Source organism: Chionomys nivalis, chromosome 8 (assembly GCF_950005125.1).
Source record: "Chionomys nivalis chromosome 8, mChiNiv1.1, whole genome shotgun sequence".
Classification (NCBI taxonomy): Eukaryota; Metazoa; Chordata; class Mammalia; order Rodentia; family Cricetidae; genus Chionomys; species Chionomys nivalis.
The window spans coordinates 29032465-29050361 of NC_080093.1; the positions used below are offsets into that span (position 1 = coordinate 29032465).

At 35.2% G+C, this 17897-nt stretch overlaps 1 protein-coding gene across 5 annotated transcripts in view; it reads left to right on the forward strand.

Moving 5' to 3' along the window:
* Kiaa2026 (KIAA2026 ortholog) overlaps positions 1-17897 on the forward strand; it is a 77219-nt gene that overhangs the window by 35108 nt on the left and 24214 nt on the right. For all 5 annotated transcript variants that reach the window (XM_057777862.1, XM_057777863.1, XM_057777864.1 and 2 more), the window contains 2 exons: positions 2376-3793; positions 13145-13224. In XM_057777862.1, the coding sequence (XP_057633845.1) occupies positions 2376-3793; positions 13145-13224 (1498 nt within the window). The remainder of the gene's footprint in view (positions 1-2375; positions 3794-13144; positions 13225-17897) is intronic.

Genomic DNA, 17897 nt, shown 5'->3' on the forward strand with positions numbered 1-17897 from the left:
CAATACTTAAAGGTATTTTTGTTGCGGGAAATGTGGGATAACTAAACATTGAATCGTGGGTGCTTTGATCCTGGCTTTTGGCCCATGTTTAAGGGTTTTCTGACAACATGTCTGAAAAGTATATGGATTCTGCTAGCCCTTTAGGGCCTGAACTGCTAAGGCACAGATGAATGTACTGGTCTAGGAATGTATTCTTTCCTTTCCTTTTTTCTAATAATCAAGTTTCACCTCTCGGATTGGCATCTTTATAAAAGGAAGAAGCCAGTCTCTACCAGCATACTACTCCTGCCACTACCATCTAGTGAAAATAAAGTTCTTCAAAAATCACAAACTTATTTTAGAGGAAATAGCTTTTTGTTTGTTTTGTTTTGTCTTTTGGAGCGTAGTATCATGAAATTAAAAAAGTTCAATATATTTGTGTTTGCTACTTACCTGTATATAGCATGTATTTAGAAGTCAGAGGACAACTTTTGGGAACTGATTCTTTCTTTGCATCCTAGAGGTCAAATTCAGGTCATCAGCCTTGGCAATAAGTAGCTTTCCCTCTGAGCCATCTTGCTAGCCCTCAACAGCTGAATTTTGTTAATAATATTTAACATTGTTTGGATGCACTAATGGAAGTATCTGTATTAACCTTATTTAATGAACTAAGTCTATAAAATAGCTGGTTGCATTTTAATATAAGTGAGATAACAGTGTGTGTTCTTAGCCAAAACCATAAAATAGGGTTATTCTGTCAAAGAAAAAAAAAAACAAACTGATATTTGTCTGTTTGTCAGTGTGGCTTTCGTTTCTTTTTTTCTTTTCTTTTCTTTCTTTTTTCTTTTTCTTTTTTTTTTTTTTTTTTTTTTTGAGACAGGGTTTCTCTGTAGCTTTGGACCCTGTCCTGGAACTAACTCTTGTACACCAGGCTGGCCTCGAACTCACAAAGATTTTCCTGCCTCTGCCTCCCGAGTGCTAGGATTAAAGGTGTGTGCCGCCAGCCTGGCTTCAGTGTGGTTTTCTTACTGTGTATTTGTCTTAGAAGATTATAGTTGCTGAAACACAGAATTCTTCCTGTCTGTGTTTTGGTATTCTCTGACTGCATTCTACATGCTCCCTTTTCCTGGTCTCTTGTGATCATTTTTTCATTTGGTTCTTGTAACCTTTGTCTTTCTATATCTGGTTTATTACTCTTACATATGGTTTCCAGTTCTGCTCATATTGATAATAACAAAAATTATTTTCTTTAATGGATGAGTAATATGCCATTGTTTATATGTTACTGCATTTTCCTTATCCATTTATCTGTGGTGGGTATCTTGGCTCATTTTATATATTGGCTAGTATATATAGAAATTATATATATAATTTCTTTTTTGTGTTTGTGGTGTGTGTACATGTGTCTGAGGCATGTGTTCATGTATGTGCAGTTGCATATGAGTGTAGAGACCTGAGCTCAGCATCAGATGTCTTCCTCTATCACTCTTATTTTTTTCAGACAGGGTCTCTCTCTAAACCTGTAGCTCACTGCTTGCCACAACAGTCTAGTCAGTGAGCTTCTGGGGTCCACCTGTCTTTATTACTTTATACCCCCCCCACACACACACAAGTACTGGGCTCACACTTGCGCACCACTGTGCCCAGCTTTTCATGGGTGCTGGTATCTGAACTCATAACCTTATGTTTATGCATTAGGCACTTTCAGCGGAGCCATCTATCTGTCCCCTACGATTTCTTTATAGTTCTGGTTTTTTTCTATCTAATAAATCTCCATGTAACACTGACAAGGAACATAATGTTTTGCTTAAATTATTATTATTGTTGTTATTGTTTTTATTGTTATTTACTATTGTAATCTATTCTTTTTTCTGAGTCAGTGTTTCTCATATTCCAGATTGGTCTCATAGTCTTATTATAGCTAAGAATGGCCACTCAGTTTTTATGAAGTACTTGGGATCAAACCCAGAGCTTCTTACATGCTAGACACTCCACAAACTCTTTACACTCCCAGCCCCATTACTGTAATCTTATAGAAATGAAATGGTGTGGTTAAAATATAAACATTTTTATAATTTTTAAATGAAGTCAACATATAGAAATAACTACAGTCAAAATTTACTGTGTTTTATTACCTAAAGTAGATATACATAAGTTAAAGTGTTTCACCCTGGAGATGGTGTTAGTGAAAAGTCTCCATCCGTAAAACTGAGGATACAGAGGAATATGTATTTCCTTATGGGGATTGAGTTACAACATACTTTTAATGGGGCACTTAGTAGTGATGTGAAAAATGAAAACAGTTGTCTCATTACAGAAGATAAATATCACTTTAAATTTCAGTGTTTTAAGCTACTGTCTTTAAGTAATAGTAGTATAATTTAAATTTTGTTTAGGCTTCGGGAGCAAGAAAAAAAAGAAGCAGAAGAAGCTTGCCAAAAGGAAATAGAAGAATGGGAAAGAAAACTCCTTGCTCAAGCAGCTCCAGCCTGTATGGAGAACATGTGGGAAATTCCAGCCATTGGGCATTTCCTTTGTTTAGCCCAACAGATTCTAAACTTGCCAGAAATTGTCTTTTATGAACTGGAACGCTGTCTTCTGATGCCTCAGTGTAATGCCTTTCTGTCCAAAATAATGACTTCTTTACTAAGTCCTCCCCACCGCAGACCTACCTTACATCGAAGACCTACTTTGCCTTACAGGACTTGGGAAGCAGTGCTGAGGCAGAAGGTACAGCAGTGGTATATTGCTGTAGGACAGACTGAAAATCCTGATAACTGCGCTGAAAAACTTGGCCTTTGTCCTCAGTTTTTTAAAGTTCTTGGAGAAGTGAATCCATTGGAAGAAAAACCTTTTCACGAGCTACCTTTCTACCAGAAAGTGTGGTTACTTAAAGGACTCTGTGACTTTGTGTATGAGACACAGAAGGAAGTTCAGGATGCAGTGCTTGGGCAGCCCATTCATGAGTGTAGGGAGGTCATCCTTGGCTACGACTATCTGGAGAACGCTTATGTGCACTTTCCACAGTTCTGTGGTGCAGATGTACGGATTTATAAACAAAGACCCTTTCAGGCCCCAGAATTTCCAGTTCCACCCATTAAAGTAAAAAGAGTACCTCGAATTAAACTGGAGAAATTGAAGTGTGACTACATTAGTACAAGGAATGGAGAGCATAGATGTAATAGAGAAAGTCTGCCCTCGGCCTTCAAGAAAGAGCAGGAAATTGATTTTGATCCAGCCTGTCGTCCTGCTAAAATGAACTTTGATAATTATGACGCTTCTGTTGAGATGGAAGTAAAACCCAACTGTGACGTTAAAGTCCACAGGCCCTGTGAAATTGAAAAAACTGATAGTTGTAAAGAAAATTTGGAGAAGCCCGTAAGTCCAGGAGAAGTTACTGGCTTTGGAGAGCCACTCAGTCCAGGTGAAATAAGGTTTATAGAAAATCAGGGAAAATATGGTGAAGCTTCCAGAATAAAGACAGAACCCAGTCCCTTAAAAGAAAATGCTCTGAAATCTTGCCAAATTCATATAAATGGAAGTCACATTGATCATCAAGATATAAACTGCCACAAAGTTGTAAGAGAGATATTGTTAGAGCAATCGTTGCAGAGCCACAAAAAACTCAAACTAACTAAAATGAGGGCAAAAAAGAAGAAAAAGAAAAAAAAGAAATTGAAAGATGTTTTGAATGAAAATTTGCAAAGAAAGCGTGAAGGTCTTCATTCTCTTGCCTTCAAGTCTTACAAACCTGAGATCCAAAATAAGTTATTGATCATTAAAAAGAAAGGCAAACACAAGAAGCACAAGTCTGGTAAGCTGACCTAATGGGCAAGACCTACATTTAAGTGTCTTTACATTTTTCTTTTTGATTTATGCATCATGAACTCTGATTGATAGAATGAAATGCATGTGTGTACTTACTCTCGTGTATGTAGGGGTCAAGTTTTATTTCACATGATTTAAAAAAACCCAGGGCAGAAAAGATTTTTACATACTAACAAAAACTAGTATAATACATTTGAATGAATTTTCAATTACATATTTGGATATTATATTCTTATATTTTCCCCTGTAATGATGTGTCTCATCACTTACCTTAAGTGATTTTTTTTTTTCTTCCAAGCTAAGGACAGCACAAGTATAGCAGCCATTTCTTTATCTAGAGAAATAGGATTATTTACTGGGTCTGAACTTATTCTCCATATTACATATTTTTAGCACTTGTTTTCAGTATATATTTTCATATCTAAAAAACTAAACCTAGCAATTATGTCAACTAATAAAACACCAGGTATAAAGCATATACTTATAAAAGGGTTTGTAAGCTGGCAGTGGTGGCTCACACCTTTAATCCTAGCACTAGGGAGGTAGAGGCAGGCAGGTCCCTGTGATTTCTCAGAGCTGTTAGGCAGAGAAACTCAAAAAGAATTTTTAAGTGTGTTTTTTGCCCAATTTAAATACCCTATATGCTTGTCAGCAGCCTATTTGAACAACACAAGTTCTGTGCTGGTTCATTGCTCCCCCCCCTTTTTTTCCTTTTCTTTTTCTTTTTTGTTTTTCTTTCTTTTTGGGGGGATTCTGTTGCTTTTGCTTTTCCTGTTTCTTGATCAGTTTATGCCTCATTTACCACAGAATAGGTGAGACAAAAAACATGGTCAGTTTTATTAGCCTTTATAAAAAATTGCTTGATGGAACTAAAAAATAAGAATTGCTTACTAAAATGAGTTGTGGTTCCAGTCGTCATTGTGGGTTCCATTTTTATGTCTTCCAACAGCAGCATAGTTAATGAAATTGGCAGAAATTTGCTACTGAGTCGTCAAATGAGGGAGTGAGTTTTTTGTTGCTTAAATCATTAAATAGGGCCAGAGAGATGATTGAGCAGATAAAAGCTCTTGCCACCAAGCCTGATGACCTGAGTTCTAGCAAGTGCACACATGTGCACATGGTGTGTGTGTGGGGGGGGGGGAATTAGGTAACACACAATATGTTTTTAAAGTAGAAGTGTAATGTTTCCTACCAAAACCAGGCCTAGCTTGTTTGACTAAAACTTCCAAAGTGATCCATATTGAGCTAACTTTTTTAAAAATATTTTTAAAGTTTTTTTAATTTATTTAACTTTATGTGCATTGGCACAAAGGTGTCAGACCCCCTGGAGCTGGAGTTACAGACAGTTGTGAGCTGCCATGTGGGTGCGGGGAATTGAACCTGGGTCCTCTAGAAGAGCGGCCAGAGCTTTTAACCCCTAAGCTGTCTCTCTAGCCCCTTGACCTAACTTTTTAAAGTAACTTTTAGAAATAAGCCTGTGGAATGAAAATTGACAAAGACCGTGTGATGGTCTTCGTTCTCTTGCTTTCAGGTATCACAAACCTTAGATGTAATGATATCGTATCAGATGCTATAAGGTAAAATCTTGGTTTCAGGCCACTTGTTCTATAAATTTTTATTAGGTGTTGAGCGAGCAGGGTCTTTTAAAAGTTGAGTTTCCATCATGTTTGAGTCCAGTACTTTTTATATTTTTTAGAAATTGAGCTCTGTAGTCATAGTTTGACAAGGTTTCCTCTTACTATGTCTTAGTATACGTTCATGGAGCATTCTTGGAAACTCCTACCACATTTGTTTTGAAATTTGGAAATCTTCAGATTTTAAAGGAATATTATGATATATCTAGTACTTACTAAATAGCATTGCTAGTAGAGCTTGTGGGTGGCTAGAGCAGAGGAAATGAAGTTGTTTTTGGAATCTTATAACAGTTCAGTGCTGAATTTGTTAAGCATATAAATTTTTTTAAATTTTTAGTTTTCAGAGCCTTTTCAACTTAAAATTTTAGATAAATGATTTGGGGCCCATGTATTAAGAATTCTGGAAGACTTCAAAGGAACAAAAACTTTTTTATTAATATAGTATTCTCTTTTAAGTTTACTTTAAAACAACTTTTCAAGCAATAGTTAGCTCATGTGCTTTATAGAGCATACTCTGGGATAAGTGATGTCATCCATGACTGATTTATGAACTTACACTAGAGTGGACTAAATTCCTCATGTAGTTGTCTAGTCCAAAATGTGTACAGGCTTTAAATTTTTAGGTATTTCTGAATTTTAGTTAATTGTGATGGGAGGTGATATTTTTAAATAGAAGGTACAAAGGTAAATCAATTTGGATGATTTGATAATTTTAGTGCACTGTGATCTAGTTTTGTAACTTTTAAGTATTTTGTTTGCCTTTTAGACTTGGGTTTTATTTCTGTTTTATAGATTGTAGTTTCATTTTTTTAGTCACTTATGCCTTTTACCCTTATCATTTAAGGTGAGCTAGTGAGATTAACCGAGAATAGACTAAAAATAATTCTTTTTTATTTGCATTTTTTTAAACTTATTTTTTTAAATTTTATTTTACATTCCAATCACAGTTTTCCTTCTCCCCCCTCCCTCCCCCGCAATCTCCCCTCCAGCTCATCTCCCATCTACCCTCCCAATGGGTAAGGGCTCACATAGGAAGTCAACAAAGTCTGGCACATTAAATTGGAGCAGGACCAGGTCCCTCCCCCACTGCATTAAGGCTGAGCATGGTATCCCACCATAGGGAATGGGCTCCATTGAGCCAGCTCATGCACCAGGGATAGATCCTGCTCCTACTGCCAGGAGCCCTTCAGATAGTCCAAGCTTCACCACTGTCTCCCACATATTGACGGCCTAGTTCGGTCCCATGGAGGCTCCACAGCTGTCAGTCTAGAGTTCATGATTTTCTATGAGCTTAATTTAGCTATCTGTAGATTTCTTCATCATGAGCCTCACCTCCCTTGCTCATATATTTCTTCCTCCCGCTCTTTGACTGGACACCTGGAGCTCTTGATCTCTGCATCTCATTCCATCAGTTACTGGATGAAGGCTTTGTTATGATATGATAGTTGGGGTATTCACCAGTCTGATTACAGGGGAAGGTCAGTTTGGGTATTTTATTATTTTCTGAGAATTTAATACATGATTATGTATAAAATATGTAATCATTTCTACTCTACACTTTCTCAGCTACAGCTCTTCACTAATCCCTAAGAAACTATGGTCATCAAGATGGCCCAGTTGAGTAAAGAAAGGTTCTTGCTGCCAGGCTTGATGTTCTGAGGTCATTCCTGGGACCCCTAGGGTAGAAAGAAAGAAGCAACTCCTACACGTTGTCCTTTGACCTAAACACACTCTCTCTCTCTCTCTCTCTCTCTCTCTCTCTCTCTCTCTCTCTCTCTCTCTCTCTCTCTCTCTCTCTCAACAAAAAAAAAGTGTGTGTGTGTAATTTTTTTGCTTTAGAGACAGGGTCTTACTGTGTAGCTCTGGCTAGCCTGGAACTCTATATAAGACCAGGCAAGCCTTGAGCTCAAAGGGATCCAGACCTACCTCTGCTTTACGAGTACTAGAATTAAAGGCATACCTGACTAATTAAAAAAGAAAGGGAAAATTAAGTTCAAAACTGATAAGTATATGAGTTTGTGGAGGTGGCTTAACTATTGAGAGTGTTTGCTGCTCTTTCAGAGGACCTGAGTTCAGTCCCTAGCTCTCACAAGGAGGCTCACAGTCATCTGTAACTCTTCTTCCAGGGGATCTGACACTCTTCCGGCCTCTGCTGACTATAGGCATACATGTGGTGCACTTACATACATGCAGACAAACACTTATAAGAATATATAAATATTAAAAAAAAACACTTGAAAAATAGCCTTCTCAATTTAATAAGACCACACAACAAAAAGAGGAAGCAAACAGAAAACTCAGTGTATGCCATGGGAAGATTTCATAAAGAATGAAGAACTTTGAAGAATAATTAGGCTTGAATATGTAAACAGCAATTAATATCATAAGTAAAGCATACTTATAATTAAGTCATTTTTTAAAAAGCACAATAAAAATCTTTGAAGTAAAAGTTGAGGTGTTTGAATCTATTCAAGAGTATGCCATTTGGGAGAGACCTTTTCTAGGCATATGATGCCAGCTTAAATAATTGGATCATGATCCAAGAGCAAATGAACGAGCTATATATGAGATGTGTCCAATATAAGAAAAGCAGTTAGTTTATAGAAAATAACAGAAATAACATAATTCGTAATATTTGGTTACTTATAAGGCTATATTTTTGAAAAGTTTGTAGAATTCTATATTGATAGCACCTAGAACCTAACTTTATGTGTCTTTGTGGAAAATATTTTTAGAGTACTAACTAGAGACTGCAAGATTATGTGAGAGTGAAAGAATTCACTGTACATCTTGTCAGTTTATCTTTATTTTTAGTACTTTGCAGTGCTAGAAAAGAAATCCAGGTCTTCGTGCATGCCAGGCATGTGTTCAACCACTAAGTTACATCCTCTCCCTTCTGTTTTTTTCCTCAGGAGAATTAATACTCATCTAACACTAAATGTTAGCCTTTGTACATATTATTTTGTTTAATTATAAAACTCTAAAAATGGATAACTACTGTTAGTCTTATACTTACTTATTTGTTTATTTATTATATGTTTTTGAGGACTTATTTTATGTATGTGTTTTGCCTTCGTTTGTATGTGAACATCACTGGGTGCCTGTGCTGGATGAGGCCAGAAGAAGTATTGGATCCACTTGAAATGGAGTTGGAGGTGGTTGTGAGCTAATATGTGGGTACTGGGAACTGAACCCTGGTCGTCCACAAGAATAGCAACTGCTCTTAACTCCTGAATCATCTCTCCAGGACCAAGATTTTATAGATATTCTTTAAAATGAGAAACAAGAAGATCTATTTACTTATCCAATGTTACATAGCTAATAAATGGTGGGATTTGGAGAAAAAAATCTTAAAAGATAATTCGGGTGCCCTAAATAGCCATGAAAAGAAGCTGATAGAGTTTAAATGGAAAGCTGGAAGATGACTGTGAGGAGGAAATTAAACACACATGTGCATGCTGTGTAACTGTTCTGTTCCGCACTCTTAGGTCTGGGTTATGGGGCTCTGGGAATGCTCAAGCCATGAGAATGCTCTACTGATGGCAGTTAGTATATGTCTTGTCCTGAAACAAAAGCAAATTACCAAATCACTGGAATATGAAGGTGATCTGGCTGTGGCTTCTTTTATTCCATTAGTCAGCCAGAGCTGATCTGCCTTTACCTGGCCAGGCAGCCCAGTGCCCTCTCCTCACAGCTGTTCATGGGTCCCTTGCCAAGCTGCCTGCTCAGTGAGTGAGGACAGCTTTTCCCTGAAAGAAAAGGACCCTTCTCAGTTGTAGCACTAGGTGTCTGTACTTCACTGCTGACTTCTCCAAATAAACCCAAATAACAGCTGTGTGGTTTTGTACTAACCTATGCTTCTTTTAAAAAGTGTTTAATTTTAAAGGCCTGAAATTTAGCAAACAAGGAGAAAACAAATATCCAGACTATATTTTGAGGTTGCACAAGGTGTTAAGTAACAGTGAATATGCAAATCTTTTAATCCTGATTTAAAAAATGATTACTCTGAAGTCAATCATAAGCATATTTCATCCCTGTGTAAATCTGAAAGGAAACAACACAGAATTGAAGTGAGGAAAATGTAGCTGATAATATCTGCTCCAGTACATAGCAGCTATAAAGCCTCCTTTGATTTCTGTTTATAGTCTGTTCATTAGTATAAATGAGCTAATATAGACTCTAGTTTGCTAATTTCTAGCAAGATAAATTAGAGTAGCAAATTCATAAAGCCTATCATGCTCGTCACTTGCTTCGTAGAAAGAATCAACAAATGGTAACTGATTTTTGTGAAATAGAATTATGTAATGGAGGAACTTGGACTTTGAAGTTAGAATCCCTGGGTGTGGTGCTTACTTACTGGCACTTGAGTAAGTTAACTGATCCTTTTTATCGTTAGTTATTTCTAGCATCTCTAGTAAAATATTGGTTTCAACAGTTTTGAAAATTAAATAAAATAATTTATATAAAATCATTTTAGTAAGTATATGCCATGTATTATATGACAATATCCCAATAAATATTAGTCCTCTTATTACTACTATAAACATTAGTCCTTTTATGTCTATGGTAAATAGTATAAATTAAATCAGGAATGATCATGCCCACCTATAATCCCAGGTGCTACAGAGGCTGAAGCCAGAGGATTTCAAGTTCAAGGACAACCTGTACAATTTACCAAGACCCTATCTCAAAATTTAATAAAAGTTCGACATATAACCCACTGATAGAGTATTGTTCAAGAAAGCATGGTGCTTTTAGGTACAATTCCCAGTATTGAAAAAAAGTACTAATTACTTAAAATCATTTCAGTGTGCTCTTCAGTACAAAATGGACTGAAATAGATGCACATAATAGTTAAGATGTGACTTGCCTCTCTTTTTCCCTACACTATCAAAATTTCTGGTGAAAAGTGGGTTTCTGGTATTTGAGGATCACTTCTTGGAAGCTGTGCATTGTGTATCGTAAGTAATATATTTTCTGTCATCAGTGGGGAAAACATTTGGTATGATGCCCTGATGGTGTCACATCAGTGGACTTACTGTAAAAAAAAATAATAATAATAACATCAAGAAACACGGATATAAGAACAAAAGTGATTCTGTTACACAGAGAAACCCTGTCTCGAAAAGCCAGAGAGAGAGAGAGAGAAAGAGAAAGAGAGAGACAAACAAAAGCTATGAAGAAGAAACAATGGGGGGGGGGAGCAGGGCCTAGTGAGATGGCACATCATATCAATTAAAGATACTTGCTCCCAAGCCTGATAGCCTGAGTTCAGTCCCCAGAACCTATAGTGTGGACAGAGAGAACCAATTTTCACAAGCTATGTAGCACACGGATAAAAACTCAGAGACAGAAATTGGGGTTCAAACCAAAACAGAAAAGCATAGCAGCCAAGCCCCTAGAAAAATCTTAACCTTTACCAAGACTGGGTGACCGTAAACTAAAACAGACTAAGCCTCTCTCTCTCTACTCCCATTTTATATTCCCTCTAGTGCTGGGATTAAAGGTGTGAGCCACCCCCACCTGGATTTGTTTCTGCATTGATCTTGTGTAGCCAAGGGTGGCCTTGAAATCACAGAGAAACCACCTGCCTCTGTCTTCCAAATCCTGGGATCTGTCACATTACCTGACCTCTAATGACTTTGGCTTTGCCTCTGGTCTTCAGGCAAGATTTATTTATCAAAATACAAATAACATGCCACTACAAAGAGTCATTTCTGCTTGAATATTGCTCATTTAACAGCTCACTCACTTCCAGTTTCCTAGATTTAGTGCTCTCATAGGTGACAGTGTAAACACAGAAGCAAGTAATGGTGATGAGAAAGGAGATGTATGTTGGGCAATTATATACTCATTTAATTAAAGTAAGAGTTAAGTTACAGCAGATTGATGCTCATTTAAACCAAACACTGAAATCTGTATGAACATAAGCACCTCAAAATTCACAGTTATTCATAGTATACATACATTTTGAGTCAAATGTTAGGAATTATCCAATTATAATTTTGTGATTTCATTGAAAGGGAATACAGAAAAATAACAATTTTATTATAATTAGAAATTATTTTAGTTGGGCTTAGTAAAATGTTGCAACAAAATCAACATCTTTCATGTGAAATCTTACCAGTTTAAAAAATTGTTTAGAGAAGGATATTAGAATTATGTAATTTTATCTTTCTCTTCTGAAAAAGTTAATGTTAAGTTGATTTTAGCCTAGAAATAATGGTGAATCAAAATTAACAGAGGGCCGGGCGGTGGTGGCGAACGCTTTTAATCCCAGCACTCGGGAGGCAGAGGCAGGCGGATCTCTGTGAGTTCGAGACCAGCCTGGTCTACAAGAGCTAGTTCCAGAACAGGCTCCAAAACCACAGAGAAACCCTGTCTCGAAAAACCAAAAAAAAAAAAAAAAAATTAACAGAGGATTGCAGATGTAGCTCTGAGGTAGAGCACTTGCCTAACTTGCCCAGGGTTTTGGATTTCATCTCCAGCATACACTGAAAATTTAACAGAAACATTTTCATGCTCTTAGAAATTGTGAGCTTCTAGAAGAAACGATCTCCATTTAATAATTCCTTGTTGTCCTTATAAACTAGTGCACTATTTATATCATTTGTTGAAAATTAAGTAAATATGTTTATTTTTCATTTTTTATTCTGTATATGCATGTTTTGCCTTTATATGTGTCTGTATACCATGTGCGTGCAGAGCCTGTGAAGGTCAGAAGAAAATGATCTCATGGAACTAGAGTTGTAAGCCACCATCTGTAGTTGCTAGAAGTGGAACCTAAGTCCTCTGGAAGAGCAGCCAATGCTTTTAGAACCCTGGAGCTATTTCTCCAGTCTACAATTAAATAAATTTATTATTTGATAATTCCACATGAGAGCAAAATGTGATAGTTCACAGTTCTTGGGGGCCTGTGGGAAGAGAATTTTTGTGAGGTTGAGCCCAGGCAGCCTTGGTTACTGTGTGAGATCCTCAACATTAAAAAAAATAAGGAAAAATTTTAGCATGTTCCTTGCCAAAAGTGCATTTATGTGTTTTACTTTGTGACATTAAATGCAAAGAAGTAGAATATCAGGTGTATTCTAGAAGTTTGATTCCTTAAAAATGAGGTTTAATTTCTCTCATGATTTCTGAGTGCCCAAAGTACTAATTGAACATTAAAGGGATATGTTAATTACACTTTCTAAAAACCTGGGTATCAAATACTACCCAAAGCAACTCACTAAACACAGAGCTAAAGGAACGCAGGCATCCTTATGTTACTAAGAGTTTTCCGCTTTTGATTGAGAAGTCCATAATCTTTAGATAAAATGCTTACCCAGATTCCTGACTGCAGAAGTCATTGTTTAGGTGAGGCTCTTTTCAGTCTCTTGTAAGTTGTGAATGTAGATTTTAATTGAGCAGTAGTTTTGTTTGTGGCTTTCATGCCTACTCCTCTTAATAAACTAATGTTTTTATATCACCTTGAACAGTGTAGTAGTTCTGGTTCTTACATAAAGAGGCAGGGTTATGTGTCTGTTACGGTGGTTACAGTTTAATATTTGCTTTCACTGAGGCTTGTTTGATTCATTATTTTCGTTTGACTTACTAGCAACCATCTGTTAGTTACTGTTTAACTTTCAAGGCTCTATGTAATTTGGTTTCTGTTAATGAGGTGCTGTAAACAGCATTATGAAGTCTTTCTCTTTTAATCTTGAAAGGAAAAAAATCCATATCTAAAAAGGCAATCACAAAGAAGAGGAAAACTGTCACAAAGTCACCTGCTGTGCCGGAATTTCAGGTAATGTTTCAACATTGCCACAAGTTCTTCTGTTTCATTTTTTTCTTTAGTGTCGTTCTTTGAGAGAACGGCCGAATTTCCAGAAACTACAAGGTGTATACTTTTAATGGCTTTTTCACAGTGTGCTTTGCTTTAAAGTACAGATGTAGGCAAAAGTGTAATTTTTTTATCTCTTTGTCTTACAAACCTTGGTATTTTTAGTTTCCAACCTATACTAACTTTTGTAGATATAGTTTAATGGAGATGTGTGTATACATTTCTTTCTTCTTTATGCCTATGCATATTCCTCAGTATGTGTAAACAAATATATAAATGAAAGTTTTCTAAGGAAAAAAATCATGGTTTATACACATAATGTTATTCTGCCAAGCCATTCTTACGTATTTAACCAATATGGAAGTGGTGAACTGATTTACATGAATATAGGTATTTTAACTATTAGCTATAAATAAGCTTCAGAGAGAATATTCAGTAAAGACTAAATATAAGTCTTTAAACATTTTTGCAAAATAAAATTTGCTGCCATATGTGAAATGCTAATATTGAAAATAAGCGACGTCATCGTGAGGGAGAATGCTTTTATTTTCTATTTTTCCGGTAAGTGTTTTCTTCAACAAATGACACTTTCTTTACAAGTTTTTCTTTGTAGTATTGTGGCCATTTCCAAAATTGTAAACTCATAAAATAAAAGTGATATATTTGAATTTGTAGTCTAAGTAGGTATGAAAATAAAGGGACAAGAGAAATACTGTGTGACAGTATCATACATCTATTTTCAGTAAAAATTCTATTGGGGAAAGTTGAAAATTGATAAAAATCAGATACCTTTAAATAGTAAAAGAAAAAAATATATATAATAGACTACCTTAATGACATTGTTATGATAAATTATATTCTTTAGAATTTTTTTACATAACCTTTATGTTATTCAGTAAAATATAATTTACTGTTTGGTTGGAGGCCATCCTTCCCTATTCATTGCTTGTGGAATGTAACGGTATGATATTATATTTTTATGCTTCCACTAGTAGTCATGCTAGCTTTTATTATTTCTCTCATTCATTTTTTTCCTCAAATTTTTTACTATAAAATTCTATATAGCTTAGAACAGAATGGTCCATTTTTAGTATTTTCCTTGTTTCTATATTAATGAATAGACTTTTGTATGTAATAGTAACACAGACCACATAAGTATTGTGCTTTGCACAGGTGCGGGTGGTGTTAGTGATTTATGAAATCAACGTAGTGGATTGCATGACTAGTGTTTCTTTTTTATCAATATTAAAAAAATTATAAGTATATCACATATATTCAGTGTGCTACATACAATACCATGAATATGTATAGTTGCATATATTGTTTTATTAAACTTTGGTTTTAGTTTCCTCTGTGTGTATGTGTGTTGACATGCATGGTAAAATGTATTTTTGACTCTGGCTCATGGAAAAAAGTTGGAAAACATTGTTGTGAGTGTTAGTTATTGACCATTTGCTTATCACTCAGAAATTTAAGGTCAAAAGTACATGTTTTGTTAGATTGAACGGTTCAAAATAAATAAAGTCCCTTTCCTGGTTCTTAAGGCATGGGGCATGGGGGTAGAGGAGAGCTCTCTCTCTCTCTCTCTCTCTCTCTCTCTCTCTCTCTCTCTCTCTCTCTGTATGTGTGTGTGTAGCTATCTTTTTGGAGAGTTTGTAAGGTAACTCTCATTTCTAGTTTGCAGTGTGAGTGCTGTGTTGTGATTCATGAAGATAAACTCTAAATAGAGATGGAAGGGAATGGAGCGGTAGCTTAGCTAGGAGGAGCTTCTGCTGTACCTGCAGAGGAACATGCAGAGGAATCTTCATGGTGGCTCACAAGTATATGTACCTCTAGTTCCTGGGGACCCAACATCCTCTTCTAGCCTCCAAGGACAGTAGGCAAACACTCATATGCATAAAATAAAAATAGGTTAATTTTAAGATACCAATTATTATCTAGTAAAGAAGTGAATTTTTTTCTTCCCAAAGTACTGGCAGTATATTTAGCACCTTGTTTATTAGTATTGAACATAAAAATACTTTGTAAAAATAAATAAGATTTTAATAGTAGCCATTCTAAACTAAAATATCCATTCTTATTACTGAAAATAAAACTTTGATGCATAAATATAAAATCACTTTTATAAAACCTGACATATTTACTAAAAGGCTGATCTTTGATTGCTAAAAAATATGCTTAGAGAGAAACAATTTAAAGAATTAAATTTTTTTAAGTCTTAATGAGCTAAAAAAAAAAAAGTGAAGCCTGTTTTGACTTCAGTTTCTTTGACAGTGTTTTTGTTGACTTGTTAAGTGCTAGAAGTTAAATTTGCCTCCCTTAGTTGCTTCATGAGAATTCATGTTTATATGTATACTATAAAACTCCATGTCAGAAAATATCTTGCCATTCGGATTTAGAGTATGCACTAGGGACACTGAAGTGATGGCTTTGGTTTTATTTTGTGTGTGTATTGTAAAGAAACTAAGTATCTATGTTACTATACCCTTGGTTCTTTAAGTTTATAAAGTATTAAAATAATCTGATGCCTTTATTAAAAGTGAAGATTCTTCATCCTCTCCACAGACATTGAGTGAGTAGTGGGTATCAATGATACCCACTGTGATACAGTAGTTAAAACATGTGGATCCTAACTACTTGAATTTGAATACCAAACCTACCACCTGACTATTCTGTCACCTTAGGTAAGTTAGTCAGCCTCTGAATCAAGTTCTTCATTGCACAGAGGAGTGATAACATTCTTAGAGTCGTTGTGAGGATTAATTTCATAGTTTACTTTTCTAGCTGTTCTTTTTATTTTTCAAATTGGCATAGATTTCTGTTGGAAAATGCTGCATTTTAATTAGGGCAATTAAGTTAGGGATTTACTTAATTGCATCTATTGTACTAAGTGATAAATGACTTTAGCACTTTTCTCACTATTTATGACATTGAAATAAGCCTTGAGTTTGCTCTCATTAAAATAGTGCTTGACGGAAACTAATAAGAATTTTAAAGTGAAAAACCAAATAACAACATCTGACCGCAGAGCGAAAACTCAGACTTGCTTACTCTAGTGTCCTGATTAGTACACAGTGACCGGCAGCAGAATTAAAAAAGAAGAAGAAAATAGAGTTTTTTTTTTTTAATTTCAGATGGTTATAACTTTGATGGTTTTATATCAGATTTAACAGTTATGCTTTTATAAATTAATTTTTTCTTTATTTTGTAACATAAAGACTCTTAGACTCAAAAGTAAATGTCAGTTTTCCTGTTAAAGTTGATTCTTGCCCCCCTGAGAACATTTTTTTTCAGTATTTTAGAGCTGTAATTGTATATCAGTTCTCTTTTTTGTGCTAATTAAGTTAGAAAGTATTTTTAAACTTGATGTGTCTAGTTCCATTAAGCCACATTTGTAAAAGGAGTGGCTGGAAAGATAGTTCATTAGCTAAGAATACTCAGTGCTCTTCCAGGGATTCGAGTTCAGTTCCCAGCACACATATCAGGCAGCTCACAAACTGACTGCCAGTAATGTTAGCTCTAGAGGATCCAGTGCCTCTGACCTCTGCAGTCACCTGTGCTTGTCGTGCACTGACACAGACAGATACACTCATACACACAGTTAAAAATAATCAAAATAATTTCTTAAAGTGCTAGTAAGTAGGGGTTGGAGAAAGGCTCAGCAATTAAGAGCACTTGCTGTTCTTCCAGAGGATACAGGTTCTGTTCCCAGCACCATCTGATTTGTCTCACAAGAGCTTGTAACTCTTTCTGCAAGGGATCTCGTGCCATCTTCTGGCCTTCAGCCACTCACATGCTTGGTATTCACTTAAGCAAACATACATAAATAATAACAGATAAAATCTAAAAGTGTAAGAATAATTAAGTGACCTTAATTATCGCCATGTTTCTGTTTCTCACTGGTAATCTCCTATACACACAAACACAAAAGTACTTTTTTGATGAGTGTGTACTTGGCATCTGATCTATGTATGTTATTCATTCTTCAGGTTAATTTGGAAAGCACAGTTCATATGCTAAGACTTAAACAATTTTGTTTACAAACATAAAACTTTTAACTAATATCCCAGGAAAAAAAAAGAATTGTATTTCTCTACCTAGCCAATTTAAGAATAAGAAACCAAGTATTAATTATCTTAATAAAACAAGTTGGGACTAAAATTAAAATCAGAATTTTTAACTTTACTATGTTATAAGGACCTATAGATTAAATCATATTTTAATTGCTACCATTTAAAATACATATTTTCAACTTTACTTCTTAAAAACTATTCAATTTTCTTTAAAGCATTGAAAATATTTTTAACTGCATGGTATTTTAAAATATTTTGTTAATTTGTTTGTCAAAATTATTTTGTTTTTATGTCAAATTAATATTTTTTATAATTTATTGTCCTTGCTGTTGTGGCATAGTGATCTTAAGAAATAAGTAATTTTCCTATCTGCATAATTCTAACAACTATTAATATAATTTTTTGTTTAAATACTGTGTGGATTTTTAATTTGGATCATATGTTTAATATTTTAGTTATAATTTTTAAGACAAATCATAGAATTTTTTATTAGAATGGTAGTGAAAATAATTCATTTTGTTGGAACTTGCCTATTTTTACTTTTCACTTTTTTAATATAACTTA